The sequence below is a fragment of the Cygnus olor genome, chromosome 7 (assembly GCF_009769625.2).
Source record: "Cygnus olor isolate bCygOlo1 chromosome 7, bCygOlo1.pri.v2, whole genome shotgun sequence".
In the NCBI taxonomy this organism is placed as follows: domain Eukaryota; kingdom Metazoa; phylum Chordata; class Aves; order Anseriformes; family Anatidae; genus Cygnus; species Cygnus olor.
Window position 1 is genome coordinate 34,485,483 of NC_049175.1, and position 17,034 is coordinate 34,502,516.

Genomic DNA, 17,034 nt, shown 5'->3' on the forward strand with positions numbered 1-17,034 from the left:
AGTGACCTGTGCCTAGATGCCTCTGTGTGTATGGTGTAAAAGCTATTCTTCAGGTCTGCACACAATGCGAGCCCGGACACCGGGGGTTAAACCAGACATGTGATGCATCAGATGCATGTCTTCGGGACACAATCGGATCCTGTGTCCGTTCCAGACAGACACTGCCAAGCTCTGTTTGCGTTTCCAGCCCCGTCCTCTCACGTGAGTGCACACAAGGCCCAACGCCTGACCCTACAGCCCCGCACTGGGGACGGAGCCGGCAGCGGGGACGGGGCCAGGCTGCACGGGGCAGTGGGACACAGCCCCAAAACCACCGGGGTGCCCCGGTGCGTGCTGCAATGCCGATCTCATGGCAGCAGCACCCACATCCCCAAGCACTGCCCGCTTCTGCTTCCACGGCAGACTTCGTTTTCCGTCAGTTCTCTTTGGTGAGTCACAAATTCATAATTGAAGCAGATGGGACTATTTCTACTGTAAAATCAAAACAATGTATGTCATTGCATGACATGTTACTGCTATTAAAAGCTCCGTCATGCCACTAAAATAGAAGCCTGCTGCAATAAATCACCTCCTGCGAGCGTCTTCTGCCCGTGCCGCAGTACCTTGCCTGAAATGGCCACCAGCAGGCCGCCCTGCCAACGCCTCAGCATGTCCCGGGGAGTGGGATCTCCACGGGTGCTGGTCCTGGCACTGCAGATGTTGCTGTTTTGGTTGCACACAAACACAGAAGTGCCATAATTTCAGAACCATCCGTTCCCCTTTACATACTGCCCTCTATGCACAAAGTGCACGCACTTTAACCTCCATGCTAAAAGCCTTGAACTAGGCTGATCTAGAGCATAAGGGCGTTTATTTTTAGCACAGCGTAGGAGAAATCTGCAGCAAAGCACCCAAACAGCCACAGAAAACCTCAGGGTGAGGCTGCCCATGAGGCGAGGGCTGCAGCGTGGGCACAAGGCCGGGGAGCAGCCTGACAGGGGGACGGGGAGGGGAAAGTATCGGCAGCTCCTGCCAGCACAAGCACCCTTATGAACATAATCTCTTTTTTTTTTTTTCTTTTTTTTAACTACGTGTGTTTTTAAATTAAAAGACAAAAATACAGCGGCAACAAAACCCAACGGCAGCGTGTGTAGCGGCCCGGACAGCCTCCGAGGCCCTGTGGCCCTCCAAGACACGCCGCTCGCGTTTGATCCCAAACCCACGCTCGGTTCCAGCGCGTTTTCCCACCGGGCCGCAAAGTGACCTTTGCAGTCTCTCATTCGTGTTTATTTAAAAAACACTGGGGCTTGGAAGCTGGAACCTCTCTCTGAAGTTACATCAATATCCAGCTATTTCCTGGGATACGGCCGGAATTCAAGGCCTCCGGTTTTTCGCCTGTCCTACCTTTTGGCAACGCTTGCCACTGGCTTGAGTAGGCGCTGAGGTGGGCTGAGGCCGAGCTCACCAGCTCCACGCTGCCAGCAGGCCAGAAAACTGCCAAAATTCACTCAGAAAATCTCCCATGAAAGTGTAGAGGGTTTCACCCCTCAAGGGAAGAGTACGGTGGATGGGGAAGAAAGAAGAGGAGAGGACGGTACAGGACAGATTGGTTTTCCCACCCCACAGCTTAAAACTCTTCCCCAGCCAGCAGCAAGGCCAGCGCGAAGAATTGCTAGCTGCTGGGCTCTTCACTTCAGCTTTGGGAGCGTATGAGCTCCTTCACTTACTGACCCTCACTGAAACATGCCCTTTCTCCTGAGTCTGGGGGGGAAAGAGGGCCGGGGCAGCCTGCCCCCAGCCACCAGGGACTACACGCCCCACTCCTCTGAATTTCCAGCCCAGACTGAAGCCCACTTTAATCCTAAAAATTGCAAGAACCACCCGTCCACGTTTCAGGCCTCTCTTGTGATTGCTGGTGCCAATGCCTCCATGCCCACGTGTTCCTCGGAGGACAGCGAAGCCACCCCATGAATGGCACCGTCTGTCTGCAGAGCCTGCGAGCAGCATGAACAGCCCCATTGTACGCACAGCAGCACCCTCCCCATGACAGGCAGCTCTCGGGCACAAAGTCCTTCCTGCAGCCCTTCCTTCTGAAGCAGGCCCAGGGCTTCATCCTCGTCCCCTTCTGAGCTGGCGTCCACCGCCGCCAGTAGGGCCCCATCCAACCCACACAGCCCGTCTGCCCTGCTGGGGTCTGCTTATGGGGTTGCAGCACCATGGGGATGCACGACCACGTGGAGATGGGTGTGCACAGCTAATTTGAATTCCCTTGGTTGTTTTATGGCACTTACTCTGTCCCATATAAACATAATAAGGTGCTGCACCTAGGAGAAGTATTTTGCCAGCTGTTAGGGACTGCTCGGTGTTCACAGGTACAAACCCTGCGGCAAATGGGAGTTGGAGAAAACGTGATGGGAGGAGCTCCGTGCTATGACTGAGGTAGCTCCTCACACTGGAAATGCTCTGAAGTACTGCAGAGAAGCCAACGTCTTGTGGAGCCATCAGGAACGGCGCACAGGTGCCACCCCTCCATTGTATCACCAGTGCACGGATCCTGGCCACGCAGTTACAGCCGGCGGGAACAAATATCTCCTATAATGTCCGACTGGTATGGGCAAGAGGTGCTAAGGCACGTAGTACACAGACTTCTGGATCTTTCTGTGGCTTGGTGCCTTGCACACAAGAGCACCCTCCCTTGCAGGACAGGGCTACCTCTCCTGGGGCTGGCTGCTGCAGGGAGCGCGGTCAATGTTGAACAACTACACACCGAAATGCTTCACTTTTTAAAAAAAATCTATAAAAAGGTCAGCTGCGTTTGGAAACGTGCTAACACAAATTAAAATCTCCCCATAACAGCCCTATCAACATTTCACAAGGCAGGAAACAGAATGGGCGAGAGATAGCCAGGGCCCACTCTGCCACGACCGGGGATGATTTCAGACTCCATCCCGGGGCGCTCGCCGCGATAGATGTGTTTGGTCTCCCTTGCAGCCCTCCAGAGCCCGTGTGGAAGAAGCAATCTGCCCAGCACGCTCCACAAGCATGGCACCACCAGGGCCAGCCCCTGGACGAGTCCAACAAGGCAACCAAAACCTGAGAGGCTTTTCGGCACGCAGTCCCCGTGTCCCACAGGGACAGTGGCAGCGATGCCAGGCAGCCCCCGCCGTGCCCACCGCCCCTTCCTGCTGCCCTCTGCCCCGGGGGGCTCGGCCAGGCCCCAAAAAAACCCCTCAGCATTGCCGCTCTTCCCAGTTTGTTACTGCACCCAGCCGGCGGTATGAGAAGAAATGCTTGAGAAACCACACGGTTCATGGAAAAATACGATCCCGACCGTTTTGGATCCCAAATTGTTATTATTCCAAGGACGGTAGTTTCCGGGGGTTGGTTTCTGCCCGACGCTGAGGCTGCTCTGATTCGGGGCCATATCGGTAAGGAGAAGTGGAGCGATGTGGGCCTGCCTCCTCGAAGGAAAAGGCAGAAAGAAGGGACAAAAGCAAGCAACGGGGGCTTTGAGGAATTAGAGGTGATGTTTTTCCAAGTATTCTCCCTCCCAGACGAACTTTAACATTTAGAGCCCTTTCTTAATTAGCCCAGTTATGCGGCCATGTAATTGCTTCCAGGAGCAGCTCCCTCCCCTTCTGCCTCAACGCCTCCTGCCTGGCCCAAATAGCCCTCTTGGTATGAAGAAAACATTTCTTTCAGGTCAAATTATTTTTATTTTGATTATGGTGCCGGGTTTATGGCCTATAAACACATGTGGTTAGCAGCACGAGCAAAAATTTAACCGGTCGGCTGCCGGAGCCGGGTGCTGAGCCAGCACCTGCACCCAGGCTGGGTGCCCAGCTCTGCCTCTCCCCCCAGGGACTCAGTTTCCCCGTATGTGAAATGAACGTTTCAAAGCCACGTCTGCCCCCTCCAAGGCTCGAGGAGAGGAAACACGGACCCCCTGCCATTATTTAGGCTCTTCATCTGAAAGTACCTAACCGGTCTCATTCCTGGAGCGTCATTAAAAGTTACCCGAGGGAATACCGAGCCAAGCAACCAAATCCACGTGGTTTTCTCAAGCACACCGGTCCCAGCACCTCCCGCTGCCCACGAGGAACCAGCTGGCATTCACAGGGCTCCCCTCCTGGGGAGGGCTCCGACGCGCTGCCCCACACCCCGAAAACCGGCCCCACCAAGGGCAAGAATGCTCACCGTAACCTGCCTCATCTTGCTCCGTCCCTCCGTGCCAGTCCTCCCACGTGGAGGCAGCCTGTGCTTTCACGTGAAAAGCTTTTCAAAACCCAGCTGAGGAACGAGGAAAACCCCGGCCCATGAACAGACATCAGCTTTACTTCCCCCCTCTTCTCCTTCCATTGCTGTTGACATGGGGGGGATGCCGTGGAAGTCACCCGTCCCCGTTCCTGCAGCGCTCGCACCCTGCAGAACAGGGCTTCCTTCCTTGATGGCATCGCTCCTTGCCCAGCACGACCCACCCTGGCAGCTGTCTCCGTCTGATCTCGTGCTTGAGGGTAGCTGAGTAACGCAGGTTGCTCAGGCATCGCTTCCTCGGCTCCAAGGATTTTTTGAGGTGGAGGAAAGCAGCCAGAGAAAATAGCAACTCCTCCTTAAGCTTAGGGTTTTCAAGGAACACAGACCGAGCTGCTTTTGGACGGATGAGTGATTAGGTTTTGTCCTTCTTGGGGCTCTTGCCTGTGTCAAAGGCAAGGAAATCCAAGTTATAAGTGTGTGCCTGGGCTGGGTGTCTGCCAGAGGGAAAGGGAAGCTCCCGCTGACTCAGCCGGGGTGTCCACGCACAAGCCCTCCGCAGCCTTGTCCAGCTGACAAACTTTCCCCCTTGGTCTGACGATGGAAAAGCTCTGCCCTGAAACCACCCACGGCATCCTAGGAGGACATCAAAGGTGGTTCCTGAGCAGCTCTGCCTTGTGCTGCCCAGCTTCGTGTGAGCATCCAGGCCGGGGCAATATTTTGGTCAGAGCTGCCACCTGACACGGCTGGGCGACAGCCCATCGCGCCTCCTGCTCCTGAAAGGTGGCAGCCAGCGCCTGGATGCTCCCCTCCTTCACCGACCATTACATGAGCCACCTATGTCCGTGCAAAACGAACCTCCAGGCATCCTTCCCGGTGTGGACAGCCTCACGCAGAAAGCCCACCAGCAGCAGGAGGGGCACTGCGTGGAGAAAAGGGTCCGCAGCGGCGCGCAAGGTGCTGTGGCCACCCAGGGGCACCCCTCTGCCGCTGCCCTTCCTGAGGGAACCGCTGCCCAGAGGTGCAGCACACGGAGCTGAGGCTCTTCAGCTCGTCTCCAGCTCTCAGTTGTCTGGGGACGTTTCCCCTGTTTGTTCCTGCAGGAAGGGAATTGCCTCTTCCCCCATCCCGCTGGGGGACGGCCACGCTCACATCCCCGCAGGCCGCATCACCTCCCTCTTGCCAAACAGCTGCTGCTGCACAACCAGCATCCTCTCTGTTGCAATTCGATTACCAAACGCATTCAGTACGGTGACACGCCGCTGCTTTTAGCATCTCGACTATTTCGTAACCACAACCCTTTGTTCGTGCTGTCCCCGCTTCTCAGCCCGTTTCCTTTTATTGTTTCACTTTTGCAGGATGAGGGAACGCAACTGCGGGCTGCGGGAGCCGGTGGCCCAGCTCCCAGTGCTCGGGAGGAGCTCCCCGTGCTCGGGAGGAGCTTCCAGGTGGGCTCCAAACCTTTCGTGCTCCCCGAGGAAGCCCCAGGACTGCGACCAGCTGGCGCCAGGCCCTGCAGGGCAGCTGGCCGTGCCACGGCGCAGCGACCGCCCGGCCTCGCGGCGTCTTCATCCTCCTAAAGCTGTAAAGATCTTACACCCTTGCAGGTCCTTCTTCAGGCATGTATTAGCATATACCCTGGCGTGGCTCACAGGTCCAACAGACAGGCTGGGATTTGCTGGCTCATTTCGCACTTCTTTTGAAACCTCAGCGTCACTTTTCTTCTGAAAGACCAAGCCAGCCCTTTCCGCATGTCACCAGGAGCAGCTCACAACGCTTGTGGGCATGATCCGGCTGGGGTTGTGTTGAACGTTCATTGTGCGTTCAATTATTTTTACCACTTATTTTTTTTTAATTGCCTGAGGTTACTCTTCCACCTACTTCCTAAAAGTGAAAGGGCTCAATTTATGGCAAAAGGTAAGTAATTGCACTTCCAGGGCCGTTAAGTCTGTAAGTCCGCAGCGGGTCTGCGCCTCGCTGTGACACGTATCCCCCTCTGCTTTCAGCTCAGTAGAAAAATGTCACAAACAATTTTGCCACGATGACTTTTAGAGAGGGCGAAGGGATGCCTTGGGAGGGGTTGGCACCACCAGGAGCTGGTGATGCCCTGAGCCCTGGGTCTGTCTGCCAGCAGTGAGGGCAGGGCGGACCGTCTCCTTTCCTTTCCTTTTCCCTACCGGCCACCCTCCCTCTCCCAGCCCTTCGTTTGCCAAGGCCGGCAATTAAAGAGCAGAAATATCACAAGGAACTTTTAGGAAAAAAAAAAAAATGCTTCTTAAGCATTTTGAAAGATAAACTCATTAATTCCCTTAATGAGGGATCAAAGCGCTGGAGCCCACGACAGCTGTGACCTCGGGAGTTTGGTCCCTGCCGGCCGGCACAGCGCGGTGCCCGCCCCGCGGCGCTCCCTGTGATGCCCCCCGGGCTGGCTGGAGCAAAGCGATGAGCGAGGACAGACAGACAGCTTCTCCCTGCCCTCCCAGCCGCCAGCAGTGCCCCCTTGGGTCCTTCAGCCCTGCCGAGCAGGTGCTACCTGTCCTGCGCAGCCCGGCCCCAACCGTCTCCCACCCTGCCCGCTCCTTCCCCTGCTGAGCACGCAGCCACTCTTTTTTTCCCCATCTGCACAAACAACTGCAACCACAAAGGCCCGGGACTGCGACTTATACCCAAGAAAACTGCAATAGGATGGCAATTTTAAAAATAACGTGGTTTGTAAGGGAGTCCTGCTCCTTTTTATTTCTTCTCTATCAATCCCCACCCTGCAGCTCGCCCTCCTCCACAATCTGCAGAAGCCCTGTTTTGCTCATCTCCCCATGGCGCAAGCGCCGCTCCGAGATGGCAACCATAGCGTGGACTCTCAAAATAGCGAGGCGAATAAAAATAGTACAGTTCCTTTTATCTCTTCCCTTTGTTCACCACCGAGTACTCCAGCAGATGCAGCTGGGGCACACGTGCAGCAATCCATCAACTCGTGCAGCTTTGCAACTCATTCGGCATTTTGGTTTAATCCCGAAAGGTCTCGAGTACCTTGAGTACCTAAGGAGTGCCTTCAGCTCCTCTCAAAGGTGAGCAGCTTATAGAGAAGGATGTGTTGAACAAATTCAGTGCTGCGGGTCAAACTTCTGGCCACGGCAAGCAAATACCAGTGGGCAACTGAGCCAAGCTGCCCCGTTGCACACGTGCAGCCGGCTCTGTGTGTTTAGCTATTGCACTCGATTTTGGTACTGCACACCCACGCACAAAACTGTGGCACAAACGTCTTTCCACACCAAAGTACCCAGACACATCAAAAGCCTGCGATAAGCACACAAGAGCCTTCATTCACACGGCTCCTCCTAAACCCTCGTGTGCATTTAGGTACGAACTTGCATTTACTGCAATTACGCCTTGCGTTTCCAAACACGGTCTCAGAAAACGCCGTCGGAGGAAATGTGGATGAGGAAGGGTTCGCCAGCCACGTCTGGGCACGCAGAAAAAGGCGCAGCACATTTCCCAGTCCCGGCACCTGGGCTCGGGGCCACTTCCTTCCCCTCTCCCCCCATCCACCGCACGACGTGGGCTTTGCCAACCCCTTTCCACAGCCCCGTGCGACCTCCTCTCACGCTGCCGGTTGTTGATGGAGCCTCGACGAAAGCTGCAGTCATCAGCACGGGTGGCAACAGCAGCACCAAGGAGAACAATCCTAATCATGCTCGTGGGACTGCCGAGACCTCCTGCTATCAATAACAGGTCGGCTTAAGACTTGCTATGCATAGAGCGCGCCGAGTCATTTCGCAGGGAGCGGGAAGCCAAAAACCTGCTTTTTTTTTTTTTTTCATAACGCTCATTTCAAAGCGAGGAATAAGCAGAGAAGCAGCTTCCTCAGAGAGCTGGAGGAGCGTGGCCAATGCTCTGCAACTTCTCCTCTGGCCGAGAGCGATGTAATTGCAATCAGACACAGCCTGCAAGGAGCCCCGGTATCGCTTCTCCATGCTGGGCTCCCCAGGACTCCGACGACGATCTGGGGTTACCCTGCCTTGCCCCCTCCCTGCCGCTGGCAGCTGATGGAAGTTGCTCTCCCTGCAGTTTTCAGGCAATTTGGGCCTTTTGCAGGCTTTGGGTTACCATGAAACTCTCACACGGGCTTGTGGGACGTTCTGCCCTGCGCGTACAGATGGAGCAATGAGCGGCTGTGCACGGAGAGAGAATAAGGAGGAAGGGGAGAAAAAAAGGCAAGTAGATGCCTGGACCACCACCACCATTTCCACCTTATCTGGGGTGAGGACTTGATGATAGGACAAAACATTCAGAGCCAGCCTGCTGCAAACGCCAGCATGGCACCGGGTGCAGCATGGCGGTGAATCCTGCCCCATACACGTCCCCAAAAATCCCTCCTCCAGCCTCAGGCTGCACCCTGGGCACGGCGGCGCCGTGCCTCCTCCCACCACCCTCATCATCGCCAGCTCCTCCTGGAAAAAGACCCACAGGAAGAGAAGCAGTCGCTGGGTACGGCACCAATGAACACAGCCACGTATTTTAGAAACATTTCCACCGATGCAAGGAAACGGAAAGGCCTTCGGTGATGCCAGTGGTGTTATTGCAACCGGTGGCTAGTAAAATGTAACAGCAAGTGTAAGCCGTTTTTACTGCCTGTCCGGCCTGTTGGCTAATAAAATAAGCTTAGCATATTAAATGTTACTGGCGGGGTTTATCAAAAGATGACTGCAATGCCTTGCATTGTGCCCCTGCAGTCACCCCAACATGTAATTCTCTGGCCCTTTTTATCTTTTAAGCTCTTCTGGAGAAGAAAAACTCATCGCTTCCTCCAACACGAATGAGCTCATCCGAACACCCATCGAGCTGCCAGGCATGAAATGCCATAAAATATCCCATCCTTGCAAGAGGGGGAAAAACGACTTTATCGCATGGGATGTTCATGCTATAAGGCGAGGAGAGAAAACCCCAGGATCTTTCTCGGCCTCACCTGATGAAGCACAGCCAGGAGTTTTATCACGGACAGCAAAGCCGAGCGCGCTGGGACACCCTGCGTTGGGAGGCCCAGAGCGAGGGGAACCGCAGCACGGAGCTGGGGCCGGCGGCCGGCGCTGCCCCGAGCCCCCATCCCGAGGGGACTCGTGCGCCCCGGAGCCCCCTGCCCGCCCTTACCTGGGTCATCTTGGCCAGGTCGAGCGACGGCCGCTGCTCCTGCGCCTCCTGGGGCCTGCGCCGCTTGACGCCCACCTTCTTGTCGTTGAGGACGCAGGGCTGCGAGCGGCTGCGGCACAGCCCTCCGGCGCGGCGGCCCAGCTGCGGCGTGGAGGCGGGCGTGCTGCTCGCCGAGGGCGGGCCGGGCTCCGAGGAGGAGAAGCGGTCGTGAGAACAGGACAGGGACCTCTGCATGTCCGCCCGACCGCCCTCGGGGCTCCACGTGTCGCCTCCCGGCCCGCTGGGCCCCGTTTTCCTCGCCTGGCAGCCCAGGCGGCTGGCCAGCGCGGGGTGGTCGCAGGAGGAGGCCAGCGGGTGGGAGCGGGACGGGAGACTGAAGCTGGAGCTCCTCTGCATGGTGGCGGAGCCGTTGGAGTAGCGCTGCACGCTGCCCCCGCTGTAACACCGCCTCTTCTCCACCGGCGTCCAGACCTTGGAGCCCAAGGGTCTCCATGATGTCCTGCAGCTGGACATTTCATCCGAGAAGGAGAGCGAGCGGCACTGGCGCTTGCTGGGGGGCGCCGAGGGGTTGCCGTGGGGGTCGCTGAGGCTGAGGTCTTTGATGAGGTTGGTCACCGAGCAGGTGCTGGTGGCCTCCCGCGGCCACAGCGAGCCCTCCTCGCCCTTGTCCGCCAGGCAGTCCCAGATGCTGGCGCCCGGCTGCTCGATCTGCAGTGGACACTTCCTGCTGAGGTCTCCCCATCTGTCATTTTCTGGTTCAGAAATGACAAAAACACACACGCGCGCGCAGGCATTAGCATTAATTAATTCTGCGACTCGCTTTCCACGTCCATAAACAAAGAGTAGCATATGGGACATTTTCCAGTACAAATTAATTAACTCTTGGAATATGGTTTTCCAAACCGCCAGCAGCACGGTTGCTGTGGCGTAGATGGAGAGAGAGACAAAATGATAATCGCAGCAGGAGCGAAACTGCTCGGAGCCGATAAAAACACGCCTCCGAATATCCAGATTGCACTAGCCAAGGGGAATTCAGCAGTACGAAACGACACGGTCACTGCCAGATCTCTGCGATAAATCGTGCCTCGGATGGATTCGTTTCATCCGGGGCTCTACAATCAACAATTGCCCGAGAGGTTCACAAAAAAATATTAAGTGAAGAGCCCAAAGCTGAGGCAATGTTGGGGCAAAACGGGTACAGGGGCACTGCTTCCCTGTGCCAAGGACACCAGAGCCTACAGGGAACCAAAAGCCATCCCTACAGCCATCGGGCTGTCTTGCTGTTAGCCACGCTGGATGCTGAATGTTTACATTTTCTCCCTCTCTTTTTCGATTAGTTTGTCCGCTCAGGAATTTGCCCACCTGCAGTTTTGCCCATTTCGCACTTGCCTTCCAACAAAAGACCTGCCACGTGCTTTCGGGGCGTTAACGAAGGCGTTAATTTCATCGGGTGGATTTGGGGACGCCCTGGGCCAAGCTCCGAGAAACCCGTGCCTCCCAAATCCACGGTTCCCTCCGCACCTGAGACGTGCGTGGCAAGGGGCCGACAGCCACTTAGGGCTCGATGCGGCGAGCCCGCGAGCCAGGCTGCAGCTGCACGCGGAGATCCCCGCGATGACCGTGCAAAAAGAGGATTTAAGCACGATGAGCTCATTCCCACACATGGTTCCCTGACTATAAAAGAAGAAAGAGGAGGACCGTCGGGGCCCGGCTCTTTGGCACGGGCTGCTAAGGCTAGCAGGGCTCTGTGCAGACTTGCAGTTGATGCTCGACAGGAAAACCGTGGTAGGGCTCCAGCCCCGGCTGCTGCGATGGAAAAAAGTAATCACCCGACAGACCTCTGGTACTGCTTTTGTCGTCGGCTGCTGCACACAGAGGCAAAGCGTGCTGGCTAACCGTTGCTGCGAAGTTTCGTGTGATCATATCTAACTTGTGCAGCATTTTTTAGAGTTTTTTTTCTATTTTTTTTTTTCCATTTAGACAGCTGAGCTATGAGTTCAAAGCCGTACCCACCCTGCAGCTGCAGGTACAGCCTGGCGATAAGGAAGATGCAGTGGTACCGACTGCTTCCTCGCACAGGTCGCTTCCAGCCAGGAGGTCACGCCCGGGGCCTCTGTAAGCTCTGTAAGCTCACGTCCCTACACCACTCTTGGCTACTTTTCCTATTTTCCCCCCAAACCAGCTCCATCCACGAGCAGCCTGGCGCCGCACTGAGCCACCGTGCCATACTTTACCCGTGGCTCTCCTCATTTCAATAAGCACAATGAAAAGTGAGAAACCCGTGCTAAACAATCACATCTATGTTTAGATCTTTATTATTTTCCCCCCTTATTATGCTGCCAGCAGAGAGATTTCTCGGGTCGGGTCACCAGACAAAAGAAACAGAAATAGAAGCTAATTTTTTATGGCAAGCTGCCACGACCCCCAGGCCCAGACGTCACGTTTTACATCAGGCCTCGGTAAGCTTGTATGAGAGGATACAGGATACCTTCCTCTCCCAACATTACTCCTGCACAAACAGCTATAAATCTTTAAAAAAAAATTACAAGGAAACTTGTAAGCGTGCTGTTAACCCGAGCAATGACTTCAGGTTATTATTTGCTTTTTTCCTTTGTGCTCAGCACGTGCTGTAGGAAGCCGGGTGCCTGGCGGGGCAGCTCCCATCCAGGAGGTGCTTGTGCGTGGGGTGCTGGCCCCCTGCTGCCACTAACCCCCTGGGACGAGGGCAGCACAGCCCGTCCCAGCATGAACCCCACAACAGCCCCAAAAATGTTTTTTCAATGCAAAGTGTCTGCCCTGACACCAATGGAAACACAAATCAAAAATGAGGATAGTCTAGGGGTTGGGGGTGTAATTAAATGACCCTGGAAAGCCCTGTGAGGAAAAATGGCTTTTTCTGTTCAATTTTTTAAGACTGAGATTCATGTCCCGAGAACACTGATAACGATAATTGCAGTGGAGCCATTAATACTGCTGCAGTTAAGCCTGTATTAATTTTCTTAAATTACAAACCTCAGCTTGGTTTACCCAGAGGCAACAATTTGTTCCAGGATAAAATCCACCGAGAGAACTCCTCGGCTCAGAAGAAAACTGCTTTGCTGGAAAACGCTCGTTTGCCTATCGGAAAACGATGGAAGAACATTTGCAACAAAGGTCCGATGTAGCTGTGGCACGTGGAGCTCTTCTCCCTGGTTAAATGGGTCCTTCTTGGCTGTCGGTGTCCTCAGATGAAATAGCCTGAGCCTCTTACTTCTGGATTTTAACTTAAAGCTACTAAACTAAACATTTTAAGTCACTTGCTGAACATGTCCATCAACTAAACGGGGATGGCTTTATCGGGTTTAAAGCAAGCTACCTTTTAAATCCTGCTACCCTTCAATCTAGAGCAGCTTGCATTATTTCTGGTTTTACCCCCATCTCACCCTTTCCCGATTTACTTGGAACAACATCCACCTTTTTCTCCAGGTAACCTTCACCACATCAAACAAGTCCAGGTCCTGAGGTCTCAGAAGCTTTGTTCCAGAATCAAGGAGACTGGTGGTGTCCTCTGAACAGCCCTGAGATCCCTGCACAGCTGGCTCCCATCAGATGAAGGCACCGGGTTTACTGTAGCTGTACTGTAATGGCACAAAGCTGAGCCAGGTGACGTTCAGACTGGATATTAGGAAACATTTCTTTACCGTGAGGGTGGGCAAACACTGGGACAAGCTTCCTGGAGAGGTGGTTGATGCCCCATGGCTGTCAGTGTTCAAGAGACATTTATATAACGCCCTCAATAACGTCTTAATTTTCGGTTAGTCCTCAAGTGGTCAGGCAATTGGATGATCTTTGTAGGTCCCTTCCAACTAATCTGAACTGTTCTGTTCTGTTCTATTCATAAAGATTAGTCGCTGATGGACCAGAAAACTTCACCCAAGGCAATTTCGAGTGAAATCGCTGCCTGCAGCCAGGAGAGAGGAGGAACGAACCTCTCCACCTGCAGCAAACGACCACCAAAGGGCCAGACCGACAGCGAGCTTGAGAGCAGCCCCAGCGTGGCACCCCAAGCCCTGCTGCTACCTGTGCCGTGCCGCAGGCCTTCCTCCAAGATTTGGGCACCATGAGCCTCAGGGGGATCCCATTCCCTCCAAGTACCCCAGAGACTGGAGCCCACCCACGCCAGCCCGGGCCGGGCGAGCTTTGCGCACACACCGCCAGAACGAGGACGGGCATTTCATCTACGGGCACCACAGGTGAAGGAGGTCCTGTTGAAACTTCAGTGGAAGTAACCAACCTGATTTGGGGTCTCGGTACCCCAAAGGAAGCCTGGAGCCCAGGGAAATGTTTGCATTTCTTCCCCTGCACCTTCGGGATGGCCGGCGGCTGCCGAAACGCCTGCTGAGGGGCTGCGTTCCTCCGATGACACGGAGTAAATTTTAATAGCCATGCTCATAACCACAGAGAAGAAGGGTGTAAAATCAAAATGCTGACACAACTTTAACTATAACGGCACAAATGTGCTGCTATAATATTTTTACAGCTCCTTTTTATACATAATGCATGATCCTTCTGCTCAAGTTTCCTCCACGTTCTTTTCCTGTGAAATAATTTACATTCATACATAATTTATTACAGCAACTTGTAAAGTAATTACGGGTTTCAATCAATTTTTTTTCCTCCTTTTTGGCAGATAAATTCTGTTTGGATCCTAACCCAAACATTTCTCTTCATGCGGGTGCACATCCAACTCCCTTTTTCACATGGTGTTCGCGTCGATTTTTAGCCTCCTGGCCCCCGCGCACCGGGGAAAAGGCAGCCTGTATTTTCCACTGCCCCCTGTTTATGTTCAGGAGATGATTCCACAACGTGGAACAAATCTGATGCTTGCAATTAGCTGAAGGCAGCGCCACAGAGCCTGACGGCCCTCCTGCTTTCCCCTGGCACAAATCAGATTAAAATACAACGCGTGGAGCTGTGCTCCAGGGGGAAACGCAAACAACAGCCCCCAAACCTACTGCTTGAGAACAGGCAACGTGTGCACCCTCTTTGTGCTGATAGCCTGTACATCGGAGGGAAATTCAACACCGTTTTGGTAAAAACGTGCCCGTTCCTCAGCTGCTACCCGTTGAGGTGCCAAACACTTCTTACTTACCTGCTAAAGAGGGGTTGGTCAATATTTCCAACGTGTTGTTAAAATAGTGTGCAGCTTCCACTGCCGTCCACCCGCAGACGGAAAACTTTCAATACAGAAAGCCAAAAGTAATACCCAAACTTTCTAAAATGCTCGTTTCTTTCTCTAACGCACTCTTTTGCTGGAGGACATGTGATGGAGACCGCAAGGGAAGAGAAGGAAAAAAATCTCCGTCCAGTAACAGGACAATTCCTACACTCCCAGGATTTTCAAGGACCCATCAAGGAGAAGAGGAAAAAACGTTTTTGTTTATTTATGTAGCCCTTTGCTAGGATGAAAATTAAAGATGAAACGCCTAGAACTATAAATTCAACAGTCTTTTAACTAATATTTCTGTCATCCCACTGACAAAGTATTATTAATAAATCTGAAAATCAAAAGAAGCGGATCTAACATTGTACCATCTGACATATCAAGCCTTTAATGATGCTTACTCATATACTGAGATATATTATAACCTATAACCAGTTTTCAGATCCTTACAGAGTTTAGTACATCTTACATCTAAAATGTGTGGGACTCAGTTTACTCCTTTCCCCTTCAAAGTGTTTTTCAGAACTTTTTGCAGGCAATGTTCTTGGCAGAGTGGCTCGTGCTGCCTGTTGCGATGCTGCTGGAGTGCCCGTACCGAGACATTTGTGGTATTTATGTTTTGACTCAAGACTTGTTTTGAGGACACCAATACCGAATTTGGCAATGGGAGCAATCCTTGTCTCTGGCATCCCCTAGGGCAAGAGACAAAGTGGGGCACCCATGGTCTTCACATGAAGCTTTAGGGCCGCCTCTAATGCTTTGCTGCTGAGTTAAGCAGGAAGCAAGTGGCATGAAAATTCACATTATGCCACATATCGGCACGACTCTTGGCTTGCCAGCGTAGGCCAGCCGGGTTTGTTGGTTGTGGGTTATTGCGCACCCCTGGGGCCTCGACCAACCTCTTCCTGCTCCCTCCTGCAGACACGTGTCCCCATGCTGATGGTGGTGAGAAGCCCCAGCACTTGGACCTTGTCTCCATGGGACACAGCACAAGGCTGCTCTGCCACCACTCCAAACCTCGCTGTGTTTATTCACCTCCCTGCTTTCCCTCTTGGCCCTCTGACCTGAAATATTCACCCAGTTGCACATTCAGGGCCGTCATAACCCTGGGACTTATTTAAAACGTTGAGCAAGTTTCAGCGTTGAGTTGGTTTGTGACTGTGGCCCAGGTTTGGAGGCATCAAGAAGAGCGTTCGGGAAAGACGCCTAAAAAATTAAGCACCAACCACACAATGCTCTGACATGCCAGGGACTCGCTCCTCTTGACTGGGCATGACAAAGACAATTACATGGTAAGCTGTGGTCAAGGAGGTGAGATTGGGTTGCCTTGGGAACAGGATAATTTGGCAGCCAAGGAAGACCAGCACCGCGCTAGGAGGACGCAAAAGGCTTTGTAAAAGCTATTAACACCAAGCTGATTTTCAATTAGGCTTAGGCTCTTCATATTCGTGGAAGAGCCTGCCAGTGCCACAGCACAAGACAAAACCATCTGATTGGGTTTCTTTGTCCCTTACTCATTTTTGACAGGCAGGAGAAAGGGAACCGACTGTTTCTACCCATTCTTGACTTGGAAGCTTGTGACTTTCATCTGAAAAAAAAAATCAAAACATTTTCCATCTTCCCCCCCTCCTTCAATTGACTCAAGTTATCAGAGAGCTTGGGAAATATCTCCCCTCAATGCATGTGCTCAGCTCCCATTAACGCTAATGAGAGTTGTGTCCACGAAGAAAAGGGGTAGCCTCTTTGTCTGTAAAGCATTGGCTTTCATACCAAGTAGCTTGGCTCGAACTTGACCTACAATTTTAATTGGGTTTTGAGACTTCGCCTAGTGACTGGCTCCCCATTACAAAACCCAAAGAACACAATATAGGGGCACATCCTCCTGCATCATTGGTTTTTTGGGATCATGGGCCAATGCACCAATCCCCCATCAATTTCAGAGACTGTTCAGCATAACAGATGATAGAGAGCTTTGCCACAAAAGGTATTAAACACCATATACAACAGCTTACGTTACTGTTAAAGGCAAAAAAAAGATATTTTCATTATTGTCTGAGGCATGACCAAACACATCGTGCCAAGCAGTGGAACATTTTAGTGATAATATATTTATTATTTGCATCATGCAGAGCCATGGTCGTGGGCTGGGTACGCAAACCCCTGAGAAACATAGTCTCGGACCCCAGATGCTTATAATCCCAACAATACAAGTAATTCTAAAAATAATCACATCTATCAAAGCCCTGCGGGGCGGGAGACAAGCAATTCACCCAGCACGGACGGGAGGGCAGGAGACCGCCCCTGGGAAAGAGGGTGGCCTGGCCGTGACGGCCACCACTAAGGGGCTTCCCACACCGGGTGACACTGCACCTTGTGGCACCAAGGGGCTGTAGCCCGGGGTCACCCCTGCTGGGATCTGCAGGGGAACATTTTTAGGAGGGCTCCAGAAGGTCAGT

General features: G+C 53.2%; 1 protein-coding gene across 2 annotated transcripts in view; it reads right to left on the reverse strand.

Moving 5' to 3' along the window:
- The window catches only part of FAM53B (family with sequence similarity 53 member B), a 46,057-nt gene that overhangs the window by 11,944 nt on the left and 17,079 nt on the right, over window positions 1–17,034 (reverse strand). The window contains exon 4 of one of the 2 annotated variants that reach the window (XM_040564191.1): window positions 9,376–10,127. In XM_040564191.1, the coding sequence (XP_040420125.1) occupies window positions 9,376–10,127 (752 nt within the window). Of the gene's footprint in view, window positions 1–9,375; window positions 10,128–13,665; window positions 14,292–17,034 lie in introns of those variants that run through there. The other variant, XR_005821642.1, reaches the window with a different exon arrangement.